This window comes from Macaca thibetana, chromosome 2 (genome assembly GCF_024542745.1).
Source record: "Macaca thibetana thibetana isolate TM-01 chromosome 2, ASM2454274v1, whole genome shotgun sequence".
NCBI classification, from domain to species: domain Eukaryota; kingdom Metazoa; phylum Chordata; class Mammalia; order Primates; family Cercopithecidae; genus Macaca; species Macaca thibetana.
In genome coordinates this window covers 102520061-102539746 of record NC_065579.1, presented here as the reverse complement: position 1 = coordinate 102539746, position 19686 = coordinate 102520061, and the positions used below count along the sequence as shown (strand labels likewise).

Below are 19686 nucleotides of genomic sequence, written 5' to 3'. Positions count from 1 at the left end.
TGAATAAGGTAGAGGAGAACCAATGGAGGCTTTAGTAAGTGCTGTTTGTACAATTCTTTGTATTAGCCCACGGATGCATGGTATGACACAAAACCCAATGAGAATGAGGACGCCTACTACAACTGCAAGGGAAATAAGAATTGAGACCATGATTCCTTTCCATTTACCAAACCACTTTCCTAGTCATCCTCAAATGGGGTCATTGACTCCAGAATTTTTAGCTAATTCATTGGATAAAGCGGTAAGTCTCTGCAAGGCCTTTGCTATGCTCCCATCGGGGGCAGTGTTGTTTGGGATGAAGGTACAACATTGGGTTTTAATCATAACACAGACTCCACCTTTTTCAGCTAATAACATGTCTAGAGCTATTCTGTTTTCCCAAGCCATTTGGCTAGTAGGCCCTAATTGGTCAGCTATTCCTTTGATAGCATCCCTGGTGTAATTAATAAACCACTGCTGGTTATAATAGATGTAATTTATCCAAGCTAAATTTTTTTTTTTTTTTTGAGACGGAGTCTCGCTCTGTCACCCAGGCTGGAGTGCAGTGGCCGGATCTCAGCTCACTGCAAGCTCCGCCTCCCGGGTTCACGCCATTCTCCGGCCTCAGCCTCCCGAGTAGCTGGGACTACAGGCGCCCGCCACCTCGCCCGGCTAGTTTTTTTTTTTTGTATTTCTTAATAGAGACGGGGTTTCACCGTGTTAGCCAGGATGGTCTCGATCTCCTGACCTCGTGATCCGCCCGTCTCGGCCTCCCAAAGTGCTGGGATTACAGGCTTGAGCCACCGCGCCCGGCCCCAAGCTAAATTTTTATTAATAGTTACCCATGGAAATATGGATTCAAATCCTGCAGCTATTTGGTCTCGGGCTTTGAACCTGTCAGGCACTCCCTGTGGGACTCCAATGACATCTATGTAAACTTGAGAGTCAAAAGACCGATAAGGGCTTCTCTTATTTTTCGGTGTTGTGGTTTTTCTTTCTCTGGATGATGAAATGACAGGGTGAAAGGGATAGCCAATTGGACAAGAGCATAAGTACTGCTCCAGTTACTTGGCAGTGTCCAGTAAGGGTCCACCACAATACCACCATACATCCACTGGAGGATGACTAAGGCCAGACTGATGGGTAAGCTCTTGGAAGGGCTTAAGCTCACTGCATCCCGTTAAACTTCCAAGGAATGCCAAATTCTCCCCCTGTTGTGAAAGACACCAAGTGAAACTGACATTGGGAGACGGAAGCTGGATGGTCCTCAGGGGCTGACCCACAGGGTGTTGGACTTTGGGATATAGCAGAGAGCGCTTGGCATGATTTGTTGCCCCAGGCTGTGGAATCCTGGAAAAAAAAAAAGTACCACACAGCCCATGCCTGGTCGATCGAAGTGGACCTAGTGGAAAGGGGACAATCTGGGTCTCTGGTCTGCAGTGCGCACAAGCATAACAATTGCTTTTGTTTAACATGCGGACAGAATATTGAATCCATTCCAACCAGGCATTTACATCTTGATATCCTGTTTCAGTTGTTAGGCTTTGTCTTAAATCTTTTACTTCTACAGTATTTACTTTGGCATTGTTTTTAGGTAGAGTAGAAGTTTCGGATAAAGAAGAAGAAGGGGGTCAACAAAGCGTATTTTAAAGAAGCCTATGTGGTCATATCCATTGGCCTCCACTCCTAATCCATACAAGCGTTCTAAAGGGGGCACAGGATTGGTGGAGGTAGGGGCATTAATAGAGATTGTTACTGGGTTACAGTGGTCAAGTTGACAACTAGAGGGGGTGATTCCTTTGGTAAGGCGGAGGTAAGATTTTAGGTCGGTACAGATTTCTGGGGAGGTCCCGCCATATTCTCTGGTAGTTAGGATGACATCTGCCCACTGAGAACATATCTCCCAACTTGGGGTGTCTTGGTACCCCCGCCATGAGCAAGGCACGGGGTCAATGGCTTCTCTGAAGGGGCAGAGGTATTTTTTTTTTTTTTGAGATGGAGTCTCGCTCTGTTGCCCAGGCTGGAGTGCAGTAGTGTGATCTTGGCTCACTGCAAGCTCCGCCTCCCAGGTTCACGCCATTCTCCTGCCTCAGCCTCCCAAGTAGCTGGCTACAGGCTAAAAAATTAGCCACCACCATGCCTGGCTAACTTTTCGTATTTTTAGTAGAGACGGGGTTTCACCGTGTTAGCCAGGATGGTCTCGATCTCCTGACCTCGTGATCCACTCGCCTCAGCCTCCCAAAGTGCTGGGATTACAGGCGTGAGCCACCGCACCCAGCTGGGGCAGAGGTATTTTTCTAAAGTAGAGACATATCTTTCCCAGTATTCATCCTTTTGACAAGGCATGACAAGGCAAGCATCAAAGGTAATGATTTGGGGTGAGTCTGACCTAGTTACATTGATAACAAGGTCAGCAAGAGAATGAGGAAAGAAGAAAGGGGAATAGAATAGATAAGAGTGTTAAACTTTTCTTAACCTTAGGTTTGAGGGGGTTTTTTCCCTTGGATAATGGCCCACGACTTCAGGAATGGCGGTGCTTTCTTGACTCAGGTGTGATCGGTCCATCTTTTCTTGCTGTTTGGACTGCAGTTTCAGTGGTTAGAGGCACTAGGCCAGCTCCTCAGGCTGGTGTCGAGGTACTAGAAACTCTAGGGGTGGCGCCTGTACTGGAAAATTGTGAGTTCTGAGGGAAGAGAAAGTGGAAGTATAAACCAAGTATGTAGGAATGTTGGATTGCTTTGAGAGGTAGTTTGGATTCTTAGTAGGGTAATAGGAAGTCAGAAGACATTTGATTTATGGCAACCAAGTCTCTAGAATTGTTTGGCTAAGGGTATAAATTCCTATACACATATAAACTTTGACTGTGCTATACACAGCTTGGGGTCTTTAATGGGTCCTCTAATGTAGGTGGAGATAAGACTTCCTTCATAAGAGGTTTGAATAACATTTCTCTGAGTTCCCTTTAGCACCTACAGGAGAAACGCTCCTGCAGCATTATCTGATTTGCTAGGTTATTTTCTGGCTTACCTGATTTGCTAGGTTATTTTCTGGCTTACCTGATTTGCTAGGTTATTTTCTGGCTTACCTGATTTGCTAGGTTATTTTCTTGACTCTTGAAAGACAGGCTTTTTGGTGCCTGGGGACATGGACAATAGCTATTTTTTTCTTTTCTGGTAACTGAAGGTTACTTCACACTTCGGTGATTAACGCCTCATAAACAAGGCTTTAACTTTTACTATTAATTCCGTCTGAAATTTTCTAAATGTATGAGCCACCGTAAAAGCATATTTAGAATTAGTATAGATGGATCCTTCTGGGTCCTGCAGGGACTTTAAAGCTTGACTAAGTGCAGACAGCTTATAAATTTGAATAGACAAATTATTAAACACTTTGATTTTCTCTCGAACTTTTATTAATCACTGAACACTTGTTGCATTCTTTTTCCCTTAATCACTTTTGAAGGGGGTTTCTCTTGTTTGGCCAGACGTGTGTATGGTAATCAGTTAAATCTAAACATGCGTGCTTTCTTTTTAGATTTGCATCTCTCATTAAGAAACTTGCTAGGTTACACGAATTATCAGTAATGTTAAACCATCCTTTTTAACAGGATAGCTTCACACTTATTTATACACATGTAATTCTTTTCTGGTAGCATATTTTAATATAAGTGACTTTAAGAGGCCGGACGCGGTGGCTCACGCCTGTAATCCCAGCACTTTGGGAGGCTGAGGCGGGCGGATCACAAGGTCAGGAGATCGAGACCATCCTGGCTAACGTGGTGAAACCCCGTCTCTACTAAAAAATACAAAAAAATTAGCCAGGTGTGGTGGCGGGTGCCTGTAGTCCCAGCTACTTGGGAGGCTGAGGCAGGAGAATGGCGTGAACCTGGGAGGCAGAGCATGCAGTGAGCCGAGATCACACCACTGCACTCCAGCTTGGGCGACAGAGCAAGACTCCATCTCAAAAAAAAAAAAAAATGTGACTTTAAAGAACCAAAATTCTTTTCTAGTGGATATTTTTACTTTTAACACTGACCTGACCACAATAAATGCTAGTGGATATATCTGCTGAAAGATTATTTACTACTTGCTTAGGAGACTTAGCTGCAGGGATACCTAGCTGCTTGGAGCTGCACCTTAGGCCCCATATTACTTGACCTTGGCAAAAGTAAGGCAGATGTCCCATACTGTAATCTGCTCGGGGCATAGGCTGGGGCCTGGCCCATATGTCTTGCAGAGCCGCTGTCAATATGGTGCTGGGAACTTGGACCAGCCAGGGGGCAGGAGCATGGGCTTTGCCTGCCACTGGGGCGTACTATGGGTGGGGCGATGCCGACAAGTTGCAGTGGATCCTTGATGTTACTAGCTCAGCAAAAGCTACCTGGCGAATTAGGAGCTTGGAGTTCTTTTTGGGAGGGGGACTTAGGCTGGGCCTGAGGGGAAGGATTGGGTGTATTAGGAGGGGGACTAGGGGTATTAGGTGGACGATGGTCTAGGGGATACCATGTGCTGTTCTCTTTGCCAGGATCCCCCCTTCTCTCACTGGTTCTACAGTAGGGGCAGGTGCATAAGGGAAAAGGGAGGACAGGTCTTCACTTCCAACAAAGAGCATAGTCCAGTTCTTCTTGAGAAACTGGGCTTTTATTACTTACATGTTTAATTAAAAGTTGATATAGTATACCCTTAGTCAATCCAAACTTTGGCCAGAAGATTGAGGGACTGAGGATAGGTCTTTGAGACCAAATAGAACAGCAATTATTTTATCATGTTCCTTTGTCTTATGTTTAGTTCTCTTGTTATCTTTCCAACCTTTTAGCATGAGACCTAAGAGGCTATCAGTTGGTATATCTTTGAGACCTAGGGGACTATCAGGCAGTGTATCTTTGTTGCTAACTTTCTATTTTTTGCTTGTATTATTTACCATACTGGGTCCGGGCTAGGCTCTATCTCTCATATTAGGAATCTCTTGCCTAGTGGGGGCTTGCTGTGGCTCAACCCCTCATATTAGGGGTCTCTTGCCTGTCCTTCACTGAAAGCTTTGCTAATTCACCTATCCTTTAGCTCCACCTGCTGGAGGTTCCTTGCACCCTTCTTTCACTGTCCACTCTGGCCGAACATTCCCTTGAGGGAATGTTCCAGGTCACTCTTAGCATTGATGGCAGGTCAGTATAAACCCCAGACAGGACCCCCAAAGGGCCACCCTAAGCCATATGAGATGACCATGGAACCGCAGATTGGACTCACTCCGCACAGCAGTAGTGCTTGTTACCATTCATGCACTTTCAACCTCCAGAATGCCCTGACCCCCGCAAAACCACTAGAGAAATATTTTGTCACCCCTGCGATGTTTTCTACCTTGGTCTGTGCAGTCTCCCTGGTCACCGCTGTATTGCAAGTCTTTCTTCCCCGCGTTGTTGAGAGTCCGTCCAGGTTTATTCATCACAACAGGTGGGTCTCAATCTCCCGTCCCTGAGGCCACCAACAGGGCAGTGGGTTGTGTCTCCCCTGGGTAGGTTGACTGAAGACCCCTTCCCAAAGGAGAATGGGGATCCTGGACGAGCCCCTAGAATTGCTGGATATAAAATGCCCCAGGAATAAATGCTCGGTGCCATGAAGTAAAACCAGCACTCAGGCAAAAGTTTAATTCTCTCAGCAAGGTAATTTACTTCTACAGAAGGGTGCCACCTGTGTCAATTAAGATCACATGAGCACACAGAAAAAGAGAGACCAGGATTTTTTTTATCCTTAACATAGTCCCCATCTCTGTCACTCCCCCCATGGGCTGTGGTTGGACTGCACAATCTGAGCTGACCCAATTGGCCACTTGTACATATTTTCCTAAATATAGAAGGGGAGGGGGACATGAGGTACAGAGGTGTAGTGTGTAGTTTCAGAGGAACAATGGGTACAGGTAACCAAGGGAACAGATGTGAGTTATTGACTAGAGCTGATGGGAAGGGGGTAGGCTGTTTACGGTAACTAGAGGCAAGGAAGAACAAGAAAGTTGAGTTTGAGAACAAGGATAAGGAAGTTAACGGGCTAAACCCTTTGAAGAGAAATTCAGACTTATTGCATCTTACAATCTCTTCCTGTGACTGCCTGGACCTGACAGTCCTCTTGCCGGACCAGACCTGTGCGGTGTCTCCACAGTGCCCACATGGATTTTAATAGAAAATGAACACTTTTTTCTCCCCCTCATATTTAAAGTAGTTGTTTGATCATTAATTTTTCCACTTTTGTTTTTCTATGGGAGAAGTAACTTCGAGGTCTTGTGGAATGATGGTGTCCCACCCTTCCCCTGCACAGCAACCCCTACACACACACATACGCACACTTTCTGTGGCTTTTAGCTCAGGCCATGGACACTTCCTATGGCTTTTAGCTCAGGCCATGGGAAATGGGCAGCATTAGGGTGGTAGGCCAGGCAGTGGGGAGATCCTACATTCCAGGTACCCCTAGCCCTTCCCCTAACCAGGCTAACCTTGGGGATTCCCTGGAGATCAACCACTTCCAGTGAGAGTGAGTGGACAAAAGCCTCTGGATCAGCCATTCCTTCTCTCTCTCCAAGTCCTTCTTCCTCTCCAGCATCAAAACCAAGCCTAAGTATTTTGAGGTTACACAAACATCTCTCCCCTTCTTTTCTGTGGCAGTCTCTTAGCAAATAAAGGCACTGGGGCCTGAGTGGACAGCTCTCCAAGGTACACTCATTGACATAGGATGTCAGGTAGGGCCAGCCCCAGGCCAAGGGAGTAAGGTAAACTGTCAGAACCTGGGCCATATGGGCCCTGGGAGTGTGAGGAGAGACAAATGGCTAAAGGCCCTAGCACTATTCCTGGATGTAATTTAGCCACCCGAGCATGGCTAAAACACTGGGTACTGAGATTGGATGATTTAAGAGGAGCTGTGTTAGGCCGGGCGCGGTGGCTCAAGCCTGTAATCCCAGCACTTTGGGAGGCCGAGATGGGCGGATCACGAGGTCAGGAGATTGAGACCATCCTGGCTAACACGGTGAAACCCCGTCTCTACTAAGAAATACAAAAAAATAGCCGGGCGAGGTGGCGGGCGCCTGTAGTCCCAGCTACTCGGGAGGCTGAGGCCGGAGAATGGCGTGAACCCGGGAGGCGGAGCTTGCAGTGAGCTGAGATCCGGCCACTGCACTCCAGCCTGGGCTACAGAGCGAGACTCCGTCTCAAAAAAAAAAAAGAAAAAAAGAGCTGTGTTTAAAAACTCTTTTTTTTTTTTTTTTTTTTGAGACGGAGTCTCACTCTGTCACCCAGGCTGGAGTGCAGTGGCGCGATCTCGGCTCACTGCAAGCTCCGCCTCCCGGGTTCACGCCATTCTCCCGCCTCAGCCTCCGAGTAGCTGGGACTACAGGCGCCCGCCACCACACCCGGCTAGTTTTTTGTATTTTTAGTAGAGACGGGGTTTCACCATATTAGCCAGGATGGTCTCGATCTCCTGACCTCGTGATCCACCCGCCTCGGCCTCCCAAAGTGCTGGGATTACAGGCTTGAGCCACCGCGCCCGGCCTTAAAAACTCTTAAACCTGGTATTGGAAGGTCAATGATGTGGCATTGCTAGATCCCTGTCATTGAAGGCCAAGGTGGTGTGGCTATGATATTTAAGTCCTGAGTCTGAAGAACTTTTAGAGCATGGTTAAAGAATCTTGGATTTGGGCCTGGAGGGTTAGGAAGGGGACCTGGTTAAGGAGTCCCTCAGATTGTAGAGTTGGAAACTGAACTCTGAGTAAAATCTAAAGGTGGGGTAGGAGAGGACACAGCAAAGGCTAGAGATGTATAAAAAAATAAAGCAGTAGAGTGTCATAGAAGCCAATGGAAGAACACAGTTGCAGGAGGAAGTAGTCAGATGCAAAGACCATTCCTCTAAGGGGACTGTCACTTGACAGCTCTGCCCTCAGAAGTTAGATCTCTGCCATCTTCACATCTGTAGGAATGTAAGTGGTCAGAAGACTCTCCCTAAAGCCCTTAGAACGAGAGTGGGGTGGGTGTACAGTGGATAGATTTGACTCCCAGTATCTCTTAAGGGGCCACTTCCAGCCAACACTTTACTCTCACTCCATGAAGAAGGCTTCTCTCCAGTGTGTCCTCTGACATGTGACAAGGAATGATGTCCACGTACAGCTCTGTCCACATTACCTTACAAACAAGGCTTCTCCCTGAGCATTTCTGCTGGTGCGGCTGATGGCTGACTTGCGAAAATCACATCCTCACTCCTTGCACCTCTAAAGCTTTTCCCCAAATGTGTCTTCTGGTGTATGTTGAGCTGTGACTTCCTCCTAAAGCCTCGCCCACACTCCGTGCAAGCATAAGGCTTCTCCCCCGAGTGTATCCTCTGATGCAAGCTGAGAGTGGACTTGTGGCTAAAGTTTCGCCCACACTCCATGCACGCGTAAGGCTTCTCTCCTGTGTGTGTCCTCCAGTGTCTGCTGAGGAGTATCTTCCGGCCAAATCCCCGCCCACATTCCCCACACACATAAGGCTTCTCCCCTGAATGTGTCTGCTCGTGTGCGAGGAGAGTTGATTTATCACGAAAGCCTCGCCCACACTGGCTGCACACATAAGGTTTCTCCCCGGAGTGTGTACTCCGGTGGTAGTGGAGGGTTGACTGAGCGATAAAGCCTCGCCCACACTCTCCGCAGACATAAGGCTTTTCTCCTGTGTGTGTCCTCTGGTGTCTGATGAGCTGTGATTTTGTGATAAAGCCGCGCCCACACTCCGCGCACGCATAAGGCTTCTCCCCAGAGTGTATCCTCTGATGTACACTAAGAGCGGACTTGAGGCTAAAGTTTCGCCCACACTCAAAGCACGTGTAAGGCTTCTCTCCCGTGTGTGTCCTCCAGTGTCCACTGAGGAATATCCTCCGGCTAAATCCCCGCCCACATTCCCCACACACATAAGGCTTCTCTCCTGAGTGTGTTCTCCGATGTGATTTGAGCGTCGACTTCTGGCTAAATCCATGCCCACACTCCTCACACACATGAGGTTTCACCTCTGAATGTGTCCACTGGTGTAGGAGGAGAGTCGATTTAGCACGAAAGCCTCGCCCACACTCTCTGCAAACAAAAGGCTTCTCATCTGAATGTATCCTCTGGTGTGTGTTGAGACATGATCTCCTTACAAAGCCTCGGCCACAGTCCCTGCACACGTAAGGCTTATCCCCTGTGTGAATTCTCTGGTGCTTAATGAGTTCTGACTTTTCACGAAAGCCTCGCCCACACACTGTGCACATAAATGACTTCTCCCTTGTGTGTGTCCTCTGATGTCTGATGAGGTATGGCTTGCAGCTAAAGCCTCGCCCACACTGGCTGCACACATAAGGTTTCTCCCCAGAGTGTGTACTCAGGTGGTTGCGGAGGACTGACTCAACTATAAAGCCTCGCCCACACTCTCCGCAGACATAAGGCTTTTCTCCTGTGTGTGTCCTCTGGTGTATGATGAGCTGTGACTTCCTGCTAAAGCCGCGCCCACACTCCCCGCACACCTGTGACTGCCTTTTGTCTGAAGATTTTTCTGCTGTGACTGCCTTCTGTCTGAACAGGTTTGACTTCTGGTTAAAAGCTAGTGCACACTCTCCAAACCTGACTGCTCCAAACCCTGGGGTTTCTGCCCTCTTGGAAATTCTGTCTACTTCCTCAGAGCTTGCATTCTGGGCTGGACTGAGCTGTATCTCTAATATTCTGTTGCCTCCCTGAGAGCTTATTGGTGGTCTCTGGAACAGGCTAGAGAAACCCACTAAAGTCCCCCTCTCATTTGTACTCCAAAACAAGGGTCTGACGCCTCCTTCCACTCGTTGATCTTCTGCTTCAGCTCCCCTGTGATTTTTATCAGAAGGACATTGTGGCTGTGGCTGATCCCCTGGGCAGGGGTTTCCTGGGTGGAGTTGATTTCCTGCATGGAAACCTGGAATGGGATGATTGTGTAGCTCATCTTGGCTGAGGAATTGCTGACTGCCAAAAGCCAGAGGGCAAGAAGGGCAGGTGTGGACTTCTGGCTTTGATTCTGCTGAAGAGAGAAAGTTTCCAGTCAGAAAAGTCACAGGAAGGGCTGACTGGGCTCCTGTTTTATGGTAAGACCTGGCCCATTAATCTTTCTAAATGATTAAAGTCTTTCTCCCCAAGATGTGCTATGCAGGACCTGTATTTCCATTCAACTTCTTCAAACTTTTGATTTGGAAATCATTTCAAATAGACAGAAAAGCTGCAAGAATATGAATAATACAAAGGGCCAGGTACAGTGGATCATGCCTGTTAATCCCAGCACTTTGGGAGGACAAGGTGGGCGGATTGCCTGAGCTCAGGACTTGAAGACTAGCCTGGGCAACACGGTGAACGCCGTCACAAAAAAAGTTCCTGATGTTTCCCATGATTAGATTCAGATTATACATTGCACTCCATTTTTACCTATTACATGTTTTACTTTAATCCAAAAAAACCCACAGCCGAATCTATTCTATATATTATCCCAACAGAGAATCTTCCAAGTAGGCATCTGAGACATCCTCAGCTCTGTAAATATCTACAGTTATACTAAAATTATCTTCTACCATAATCACATAATGCCACAAGCATTTGTTTCCACTGAGAGAGAACAGTCTTTGTGACCTATATGGGAATGCTCTTTATGACTTTTCCTTTGAGAAGGATGGATTGAGATAGGAGTCACTTAGTCTCGATGTCCGCCAATGTAGAATGCAGTACAGAATAGTAGTTGAAGAATGTGCATAGGAAGCCTTCATTTGAGTTTCCCCACTTATCAGTAGATATTTATTAGAGGAAGATGACATGCCAGGTTCTACAGAAGTAAGGATTCATCAGTGGAGAAGACAGGCACAACTGACTTAGGAGGCTGGCTCTTGGTCCTCCAATCCAAGACCTGCTCTTCCCTGTTTTCCACAAGTCAGCAAATACAGCAATGTTACCATTGAGCTGTACTTTCCTAAGAAATATCAAAATTAAATTGCAACTGTTTCTAACCAGCTGAAAATAACAACCATGAACCTTTTGTAATCCAGGCCAGACCCTTTATCAGCCTAACTGAAGACCCTTGCCTAACTAATAAATAGGATTTTTTTTTTTTTTTTTGAGACAGCGTCTCACTCTGTCGCCAGGCTCGAGTGCAGTGGCACGATCTCGGCTCACTGCAACCTCTACCTCCCGGGTTCAAGTGATTCTCTCGCCTCAGCCTCCCGAGTAGCTGGGACTACAGGCGCCCATCACTCCACCCAGCTAATTTCTGTATTTTTAGTAGAGACGGGGTTTCACCATGTTGGGCAAGATGGTCTCAATCTCTTGACCTTGTGATCCACCCACCTCGCGGCCTCCCAAAGTGCTGGGATTATAGGTGTGAGTCACCGCCCGGCCTTTTTTTTTTTTTTTTGGAGACAGTTTCACTCTTGTCGCCCAGCCTGGAGTGTAATGGTGGGATCTCCGCTCACTGCAACTTCCACCTCCTGGGTTCGAGCAATTCTCCTGCCTCAGCCTCCTGAGTGGTTGGGATTACAGGCGCGCGCCACCATAAACGGCTAATTTTTGTATTTTTAGTAGAGACGCGGTTTCACCATGTTGGCCAGGCTGGTTTCGAACTCCTGATCTCAGGTGATCCCACCCTCCTCAGCCTCCCAAAGTGCTGGGATTACAAGTGTGAGCCACTGCGCTGGCCAGGAGAATTGTTTTAACCAAACATGTATAGACCCATGGATTCATTCCATCCTATGCAGAGTCCTGGTCTTTCATATTTAATTAGCACAAATGCCATAAAACTGCCTTCCTACTATTTAGTAGTCCTCTCTGTGAACTATTCAGTAAGGTTTCTTTACTATTCATTCCCTTGCCTGACAATTAAATAAACTCCAAATTTTTATTTATTTATTCACTTGTATAAAGTTCCAATGGTCTTTATTACCTGAATTTGGATTGTAAGTTTTATTACTATTATTATTATCCTTAATAATAATAGACCCCATAATAAACATCACTTACTATGGGCCCAGCATTGTGTTTTGTGCTATGCAGGGCTTTACATAAAGACCAAATTTAATCCTGGTATTATCATTTCATAGATCGGGAAATTGAAGTTTAGAAGGATTAGTAACTTTGTGTCCACAGTCATAAAGTAAGAAAGGACAAGACAGGGTTCAGGATGCCAAAATATGTGTTCCTAAATACTCTCAATACACCACGAATAACTCTGAGCTGTTTAAAGGCCTATGTTCTATAAATAATGAGATCCTTGCTTCTTTGACTAGGCCTTTGAAGAAAAGAAGCCAGTGAGAATTAAGCCCCCTGACATAGATGCAATACCTCTTGGGAAAGCTAACCAACTTTGGCCTTTGAACTACATCTAGGGGCCAGGAGTGTTCCAGGCTTTGACTACTCTAGGCTTGCAAAGCTGCCATCCAGACATCCTGATGATCAGATTCCCAGACACCCAGACCAACTGCTCCAACTCTCTCAGGACAGGAAGAGGGATGAGGACTACCTAAGCTACACCGCTCCAGAGGAGTCACTGAAACCAGGACCCCTCTCCATCCAGAAGAAATGAAGCCCTGGAGCCACAGAGTGCTGCCCTAGAATCAGGAATCGAAGAATGTGGTGGTGGGAGCGGGTAACTAAAGCCAAATGGGGCAGGGCACCGTGGCTCACGCTTGTAATCCTAACACTTAGGGAGGCCGAGGCGGGTGGATCACTTGAAGTCAGGAGTTCAAGACCAGCCTGGCAAACATGGTGAAATCTCATCTCTATTCAAGATACAAAAATTAGCCGGACATGATGGCAGGCGCCTGTAATCCCAGCTACTCGGGAGGTTGAGGCAGGAGAATCACTTGAACGCAGGAGGCGGAGGTCGCTGTGAGCCAGGATCGCACCATCGTACTCCAGCCTGGGTGACAGAACAAGACTCTGTCTCAGACAAATAAATAATAAAGCCAACTGGACCCCCATCCATCCAAAAGAAATTAGGCCCTGGAGCCACAGAGTTCTGTCCTAGAAGAAGGAACAGAAGAATGGAATGGGAGTGGGTGACTAAAGCCAATTCTTCCTCTTATTTTATTTTATTTTATTTTTTTGAGACAGAGTCTCTGTTGCCCAGGCTGCAGTGCAATGGTGTGATCCTGGCTCACTGCAACCTCCGCTTCCCAGGTTCAAGCAATTCTCTTGCCTCAGCCTCCCAAGTAGCTGGGACTACAGGGGTGTGCCACTGTGCCCAGCTAACTTTTGTATTTTTAATAGTGACGGGGTTTCACCATGTTGCCCAGGCTGGTCTTGAACTCCTGAGCTTCGAACTCAGCCTCCCAAAGAGAAAGGATTACAGGTGTGAGCCACCGCGCCTGGCCTTTTTGTTTTTATCTATTTATTTATTTTTGGGATGGAGTCTCGCTCTGTCACCCAGGCTGGAGTGCAGTGGCGTGATCTCGACTCACTGCAACCTCCGCCTCCCGGATTCAAGCGATTCTCCTGCCTCAGCCTCCTGAATAGCTGGGATTACAGGCACATGCCACCTCGCCCGGCTAATAGTTTTAGTAGAGACAGGGTTTCACCATGTTGGTCATGCTGGTCTCGAACTCCTGACCTCATGATCCGCCCGCCTCGGCCTCCCAATGTGCTGGGATTAGAAGCGTGAGCCACTGCACCTGGCCTCTTCCTTCTTTTTTCTACATTTCTAATAAACAAGACCCTTCAACTTAAAAAAAAGGAAGTCCATAATGTTCAGAGTAAAAGCCAAGCTGCTCAGAGGGCCCACTGGGTTCCACCTACTGCTTCTTTGACTCAAGCCTATTCTCCAGCCTTCATTTGTTCCATCTGAGCCACACTATCCTCCCATCCAGATGACTTACACTGTCTGGTTTCTATGTCTACAGCACCCTTCTCCCATACATATCACTGGTATAGTCTAAGAATGCAGAACTAGACCCAGCGTTTAATAGTCAATACATACTTTTGAGTAAATGAGTGACAGGAGCCAAGTTAATTAAAAAAGGACTAGAGGGTTAGGCAGAAGATGTTCTCAATACTGTCAGAACAAAAGCCTCCTTTTTGTAACTTATGTTTCGTAACATCTCACTTACTGTCCTGAAATAAAATTCATATTTAATTAAATGTACTCATATGCAGAATGTTTTGTGTTTTTTTTCTCTCCAAGATGGAGTCTTGCTCTGTCGCCCAGGCTGAAGTGCAGTGGTGCAATCTTGGCTCACTGCAACCTCCGCCTCCCAGGTTCAAGTGATTCTCCTGCCTCAGCCTCCTGCATAGCTGGGATTACAGGTGCACATCACCATGCCTGGCTGATTTTTTTTTTTTCTATTTTTAGTAGAGGTGGGGTTACACCGTGTTGGCCAGACTGTTCTCAAACTCCTGACCTCGTGATCCGCCGGCCTCAGCCTCCCAAAGTGCTGGGATTACAGGCATGAGCCACCACGCCTGGCCGCAGAATGTTTTAATAATGTAATGCCCTATCCAAAACATTACAAAGAAAGGAACTGGGCGTGGCAGCTCACGCCTGTAATCCCAACACTTTGGGAGGCTGAGGCAGGCAGATCATCTGAGGTCAGTAGTTTGAGACCAGCCTGACCAACATGGTGAAATCCTGTCTCCACTAAAAATACAAAAATTAGCCGGGCATGGCGGCACATGCCTGTAATCCCAGCTACTCAGGAGGCTGAGGCAGGACAATTGCATGAACTGGGGAGGCAGAGGTTGCCATGAGCCGAGATTGCACCACTACACTCCAGCCTGGGTGACAAGAGCAAAGTTCAGTCTCAAAAAAAAAAAGAAAAAAAGAAAGAAAAAAAGAAAGTAATTTACAATAAAAATATTCATTTCAATATGTAATCTCTTGACAGGGCTACATTATGAGACATACCAGAGCAATCAGGTGCTTACAGGACAAGACAAGTGCTTACACTGTAGACAAGACAGCTACAAATGCAGACACACATGGATGTGCCTTATTGATGACTATGTGTGTTCTAGTAGTGACAGACCTAAGTGTGCTATGCAAGCGGTTACTCAAACACCACAACCAGCACTGCCATGAGTGATGTGATTTTTTTTTCATATTGGTGAACACCTCTTGGTAAAGCTCAAAAACTATTTTCTCTTGATTTACAATCTACCATGCAAAAATTACTTTATGATACTATCTAACATAGATTTATATTCTAGATTCAGAACATTACAAACAGATCCGTGGGCTACAGGGGAAAAAAAAAAGGAGACAGAGAAGGAGCTGATATAAATTAAGAGAATTTTTTAGAAGATGGAATGTGTGGATCTCATCTGAATCCCGATTCAATTTTGCAAAAAAACTTGAGATGATCTAGGTGTTGGATGATACTGAAGCATTCCTGGTAACTTTCTGAGTTCTGATCATGACACTGTGGTTATATAAGAAAATATTAGGCCAGGCACAGTGGCTCATGCCTGTAATCCCAGCACTTTGGGAGGCTGAGGCAGGTGGATCATCTGAGGTCAGGAGTTCGAGACCAGCCTGGCTAACATGGTGAAACCCCATTTCTACTAAAAATACAAAAAAATTAGCGGGGTGTGGTGGTGCGTGCCTGTAATCCCAGCTACTCGGGAGGCTGAGGCAGGAGAATTGCTTGAACCCGGAAGGTGGAGGTTGCAGTGAGCCAAGATCGCGCCACTGCATTCCAGCTTGGGCAACAAGAGTGAAACTCCATCTCAAAAAAAATAAATAAATAAAATAAAATATCCTTATTTATTGGAGTTGCACTGTGATATAACATGAGTGGTATGTCATGATATTTGAGATTTGCTTTAAATAATTCAGCAATAAGAGAAAAAGTGATGTAGAGAGAAAGGGAAAGATGGATCAAGAACAAAAACAGTTTAACACCTGAAATGGATCCAATGAGATCCAAAGTTTCAGGGTCAAGATTAATTTGAATCAGATTATTTTAAGACAATTTTAACATATTCTTCAGAATCAACAAAATGTATGAGCATAAAGATAGAGTAACAAGACCAGATGAAATGAGACCAGATCAGATTGGCCAATTGAAAGCTAACTTAAATGGATGAATCTGCACTGAAATAGAAATAAGCAAAACTAGGATTGAAATGAGGCCAATTCAAATGAGATTAAAGCAGTGCAAAATAGGTCTAAACAGATGCAAAGAGAATAAATCAGAACTATTTAATTCATAGCTATGCCAGATGAAGACAAACCTTGAGAAAGCTGCTGAGAGAAATGTGAGGAACTTTGAAAATCTGACTCTCATCAATAACTCAAGAATATCCAGAATGATTTTGTTATTTGCTAACCTAGTAATCAGTTTTAGTTTTCAAATAAGTGAATAAAAACATGATGTATGATATCCAGTAATCTTTAAAACATCAAACTGACAGACTTATACCTTAAACCTCAAACATTTCCAACTTCTAGGTCATAGAAGGCATCTCTTACTATTCTCCTCCTCGTTCTCTGTACTCCAAACACCTTGGCCTCTTTGCTTTTCCTCCAAAGGACTAGATATGCTCCTGCCTCCAGAGCCGTGGCACTGCTTTCCTCTTGTCTGGAGCAGTTTCCCACCTGACCCACATACCCAACCTCCTTACCTCCTTCAAGCCTTTGTTCAAATGTACTTCCTCAGAGAGGCCTACCCTGATCACGCAATTTAAAAGTTCAGCCAGTTGCCTCCACACCCAGGCACTTCAGATCTCCCTTAATCTGCTCTACTTATATTTATATATATCTTATACATTTTTTAACTATGTAGCACTTATTATCCTTTGACATATATAATTTACCTATATATGCTGCTTATTGTACATTGTCAGTCTACCTATACTAGAATGTAAGCTCCATGAGAGAAGAAATGCTTTATTATTCTATTCATCGATATGTTCTAAGAGATTAAAACATTGGCTGGCACACTGAATATGGTCAGTAAATACTTAAATGGAAAAATGAAGGAAGAGAACATATCCTCACCCAACGAGACCAGATTCCTGAGATTTTCCAGCATCACTTCTTTGAATAGGTTCCTCTGCTCAAGGTTCAGTCTCTTCCACTCTGCCTCAGTGAAAAGCACAGCCACATCCTCGAAAGTCACTGGTCCCTAAATCAACCAATAAATTCATATTCATCAAGTCACAATTAAGATTCACAGGGAGAATGGAACTGGTGGTCTTGGAGAATCTAGCTACATAAGAAATGGATCTAGACCAGGCACGGTGGCTCACACCTACAATCCCAGCACTTTGGGAGGCCAAGGTGGGAGGTTACCTTGAGGTCAGGAGTTCAAGACCAGCCTGGCTAATATGTTAAAACACTGTCTCCAGTAAAAATACAAAAATTAGCTGGGCGTGGTGGCACACGCCTGTAGTCCCAGTTACTCGGGAGGCTGAGGCAGGAAAATCGCTTGAACCCTAGAGGCAGAGGTTGCAGTAAACCAAGATCACTCCACTGCACTCCAGTGTGGGTGACAGAGGGAGACTCTGCCTCAAAAAAAAAAGAGAGAAAGAAATGGATTTGCTACTTGGGAGGCTGAGGTGGGAGGATTGCTTGAGCCCAGGAGTTCAAGACTAGCTTGGGCAACACAGTGAGACCCTGTCTCTATGAAAAATAAACAAAAATTAGCCAGGTATGGGGGTGTACACCTGTAGTTCCAGCTATTCAGGAGGCTGAGGTAGGAGGATTGCCTGATCCTAGCAGGTCGGGGCTACAGTGAGCTGAGATTGCACCATTGCACTCTGGCCTGGGTGACCAGAGCGAGACCGTCTCAAAAAAACCTACACCATATGCTTTTTCATCTTGAAGTCTCTTCTCTTCAAAATGAGTATTCAGTGGTGTTTTCTCTTTAGTTATACTTGAAAGGTGGCATTGCCCTCAGATACCAAGGGAGCCACCAATCAACTTACTTCTACTGAATTCAAGCATTATTTGCTCAGTGACCAACTGCTTCAGCCTGTGGGTATTTCATGACCCTCCTAACTTGCCCTAGATTTTTTTTTTTTTTTTTTTTTTTTGAGACAAGTCTTACTCTGTCGTCCAGGCTGGAGTGCAGTGGCGTGATCTTGGCTCACTGCAGCCCCTGCCTCCCGGGTTCAACTGATTCTCCTGCCTCAGCCTCCCAAGTAGCTAGGACTACAAGTGCATATCACCACGCCTGGCTAATATTTTGGGGTTTTTTTTTGTTTTTTTGTTTTTTTTAGTAGAGATGGGGTTTCACCATGTTGGCCAGGCTAGTCTCTAATTCCTGACCTCAAGTGATCTGCCTGCCTTGGACTTGCTTTAGATTTTTAACTTTACTCTGCAGACTTCGGGGAACATTTGCACATTATTCCCAGCTGCTTCTGATCGTCCTGAGTATCTCTTCTCTGACTCAGCTTCTTCCTCCTATTCTCAGGTATTCATCAGTCTTCTTGTCCACCTTCCAGTGGTCCTTGGCACTTCAGGAGTTGGGAATATATATTCCAGGTTCTAAAGCGAAACTAATTAAGCTTCTATGAAATCAAAGATGACAGTAGGAGCTGGAGAAAGCACACTGCAAGGCTACCAAGCCAGAGCTTCTTAGCATCCTCCCCTGAGAGCTGGATTATAAAAGAGATTTAATAAAACCCAGCACAGAAGAGCAGAAGCAGTAGAGAATAATAATGACGCTGAGGCCGGGCGCGGTGGCTCAAGCCTGTAATCCCAGCACTTTGGGAGGCCGAGACGGGCGGATCATGAGGTCAGGAGATCAAGACCATCCTGGCTAACACGGTGAAACCCCCGTCTCTACTAAAAAATACAAAAAAACTAGCCGGACGAGGTGGCGGGCGCCTGTAGTCCCAGCTACTTGGGAGGCTGAGGCAGGAGAATGGCGTGACCCGGGAGGCGGAGCTTGCAGTGAGCTGAGATCCGGCCACTGCATTCCAGCCTGGGCGACAGAGCAAGACTCCGTCTCAAAAAAAAAAATAAAAATAAAAATAAAAAATAATGACGCTGAGCTAAGAGTAGGAAACTAGGTGTAGATACTGAAATCCTTGAGTGTGTAAGAAGTTTTGGGAGGGATGTCACATCTATAGCCAGCAGCCCAGGCAGTCAGGCTGCATGGCATAGTGTAGGAGTGAGGACAGAAAGTCTAGACAGCAGGCCAGGACCCAGGATTAGGCAGCCAAGGCCTGAGCGGGCAGTGGTGTGGGCTGCTGTCCCTTACATGCTTTCCATGACCTGCTGCTTCAGGCATATCCTGGTTCTCATATTCTCAGTGATCTTTCCACTTGTCTTTTTATATCTCGGGTCTCATAATTTCTCTTGTTCAAGCCTTGTGTCTCTCATGTTCCAACATCCTCTCCATTTCTCTCTTGACTCCTCTTCCCCCTCTAGTTCTTCCACTGAAGCATAAAACAGGCTCAGCTACAATGGAAGCTAGGCTTTTTGCACAGTGGATGTAGTAGGAGCCCAATCTATGGAGCCCGACCACATAAGTCCAAATCCCAACTTTGCCACTTATACAATACATGACCTTTGGAAACTTACATAACCTCTCTGTGTCTTAGTTTCCACATCTATAAAATGGGCTTGATAATGACACCTACTATCTTAATAAAGATAAAGCACTGACATCAATGCCTGACATGCAGTAAACACTTGCTATTACTATTTGCTATAATTAAGCAATGGAATGTTTTATATTTAAATGAAAACTGGTTTTTAAAATAAGTAAATAATTTTTGGTTCTCAAA

General features: G+C 45.7%; 2 protein-coding genes across 7 annotated transcripts in view; one reads left to right on the top strand and one right to left on the bottom strand.

Moving 5' to 3' along the window:
- Positions 1 to 14787, top strand: part of NME6 (NME/NM23 nucleoside diphosphate kinase 6) — a 37945-nt gene extending 23158 nt beyond the window's left edge. Inside the window, exon 8 of one of the 2 annotated variants that reach the window (XM_050781013.1) lies at positions 12342 to 14787. The gene's annotated coding sequence lies outside the window, so the exon portion shown is untranslated. Of the gene's footprint in view, positions 1 to 12242 lie in introns of both variants that reach the window. The other variant, XM_050781012.1, reaches the window with a different exon arrangement.
- The window catches only part of ZNF589 (zinc finger protein 589), a 95000-nt gene that overhangs the window by 58057 nt on the left and 17257 nt on the right, over positions 1 to 19686 (bottom strand). For 4 of the 5 annotated variants that reach the window (XR_007723514.1, XM_050781036.1, XM_050781038.1 and 1 more), the window contains one exon: positions 16949 to 17075. Coding sequence is in view for 4 of the 5 variants with exons in the window: in XM_050781036.1 (XP_050636993.1) it covers positions 16949 to 17075 (127 nt within the window). In the remaining variant the exon portion in view is untranslated. Of the gene's footprint in view, positions 1 to 513; positions 2663 to 16948; positions 17076 to 19686 lie in introns of those variants that run through there. The other variant, XM_050781037.1, reaches the window with a different exon arrangement.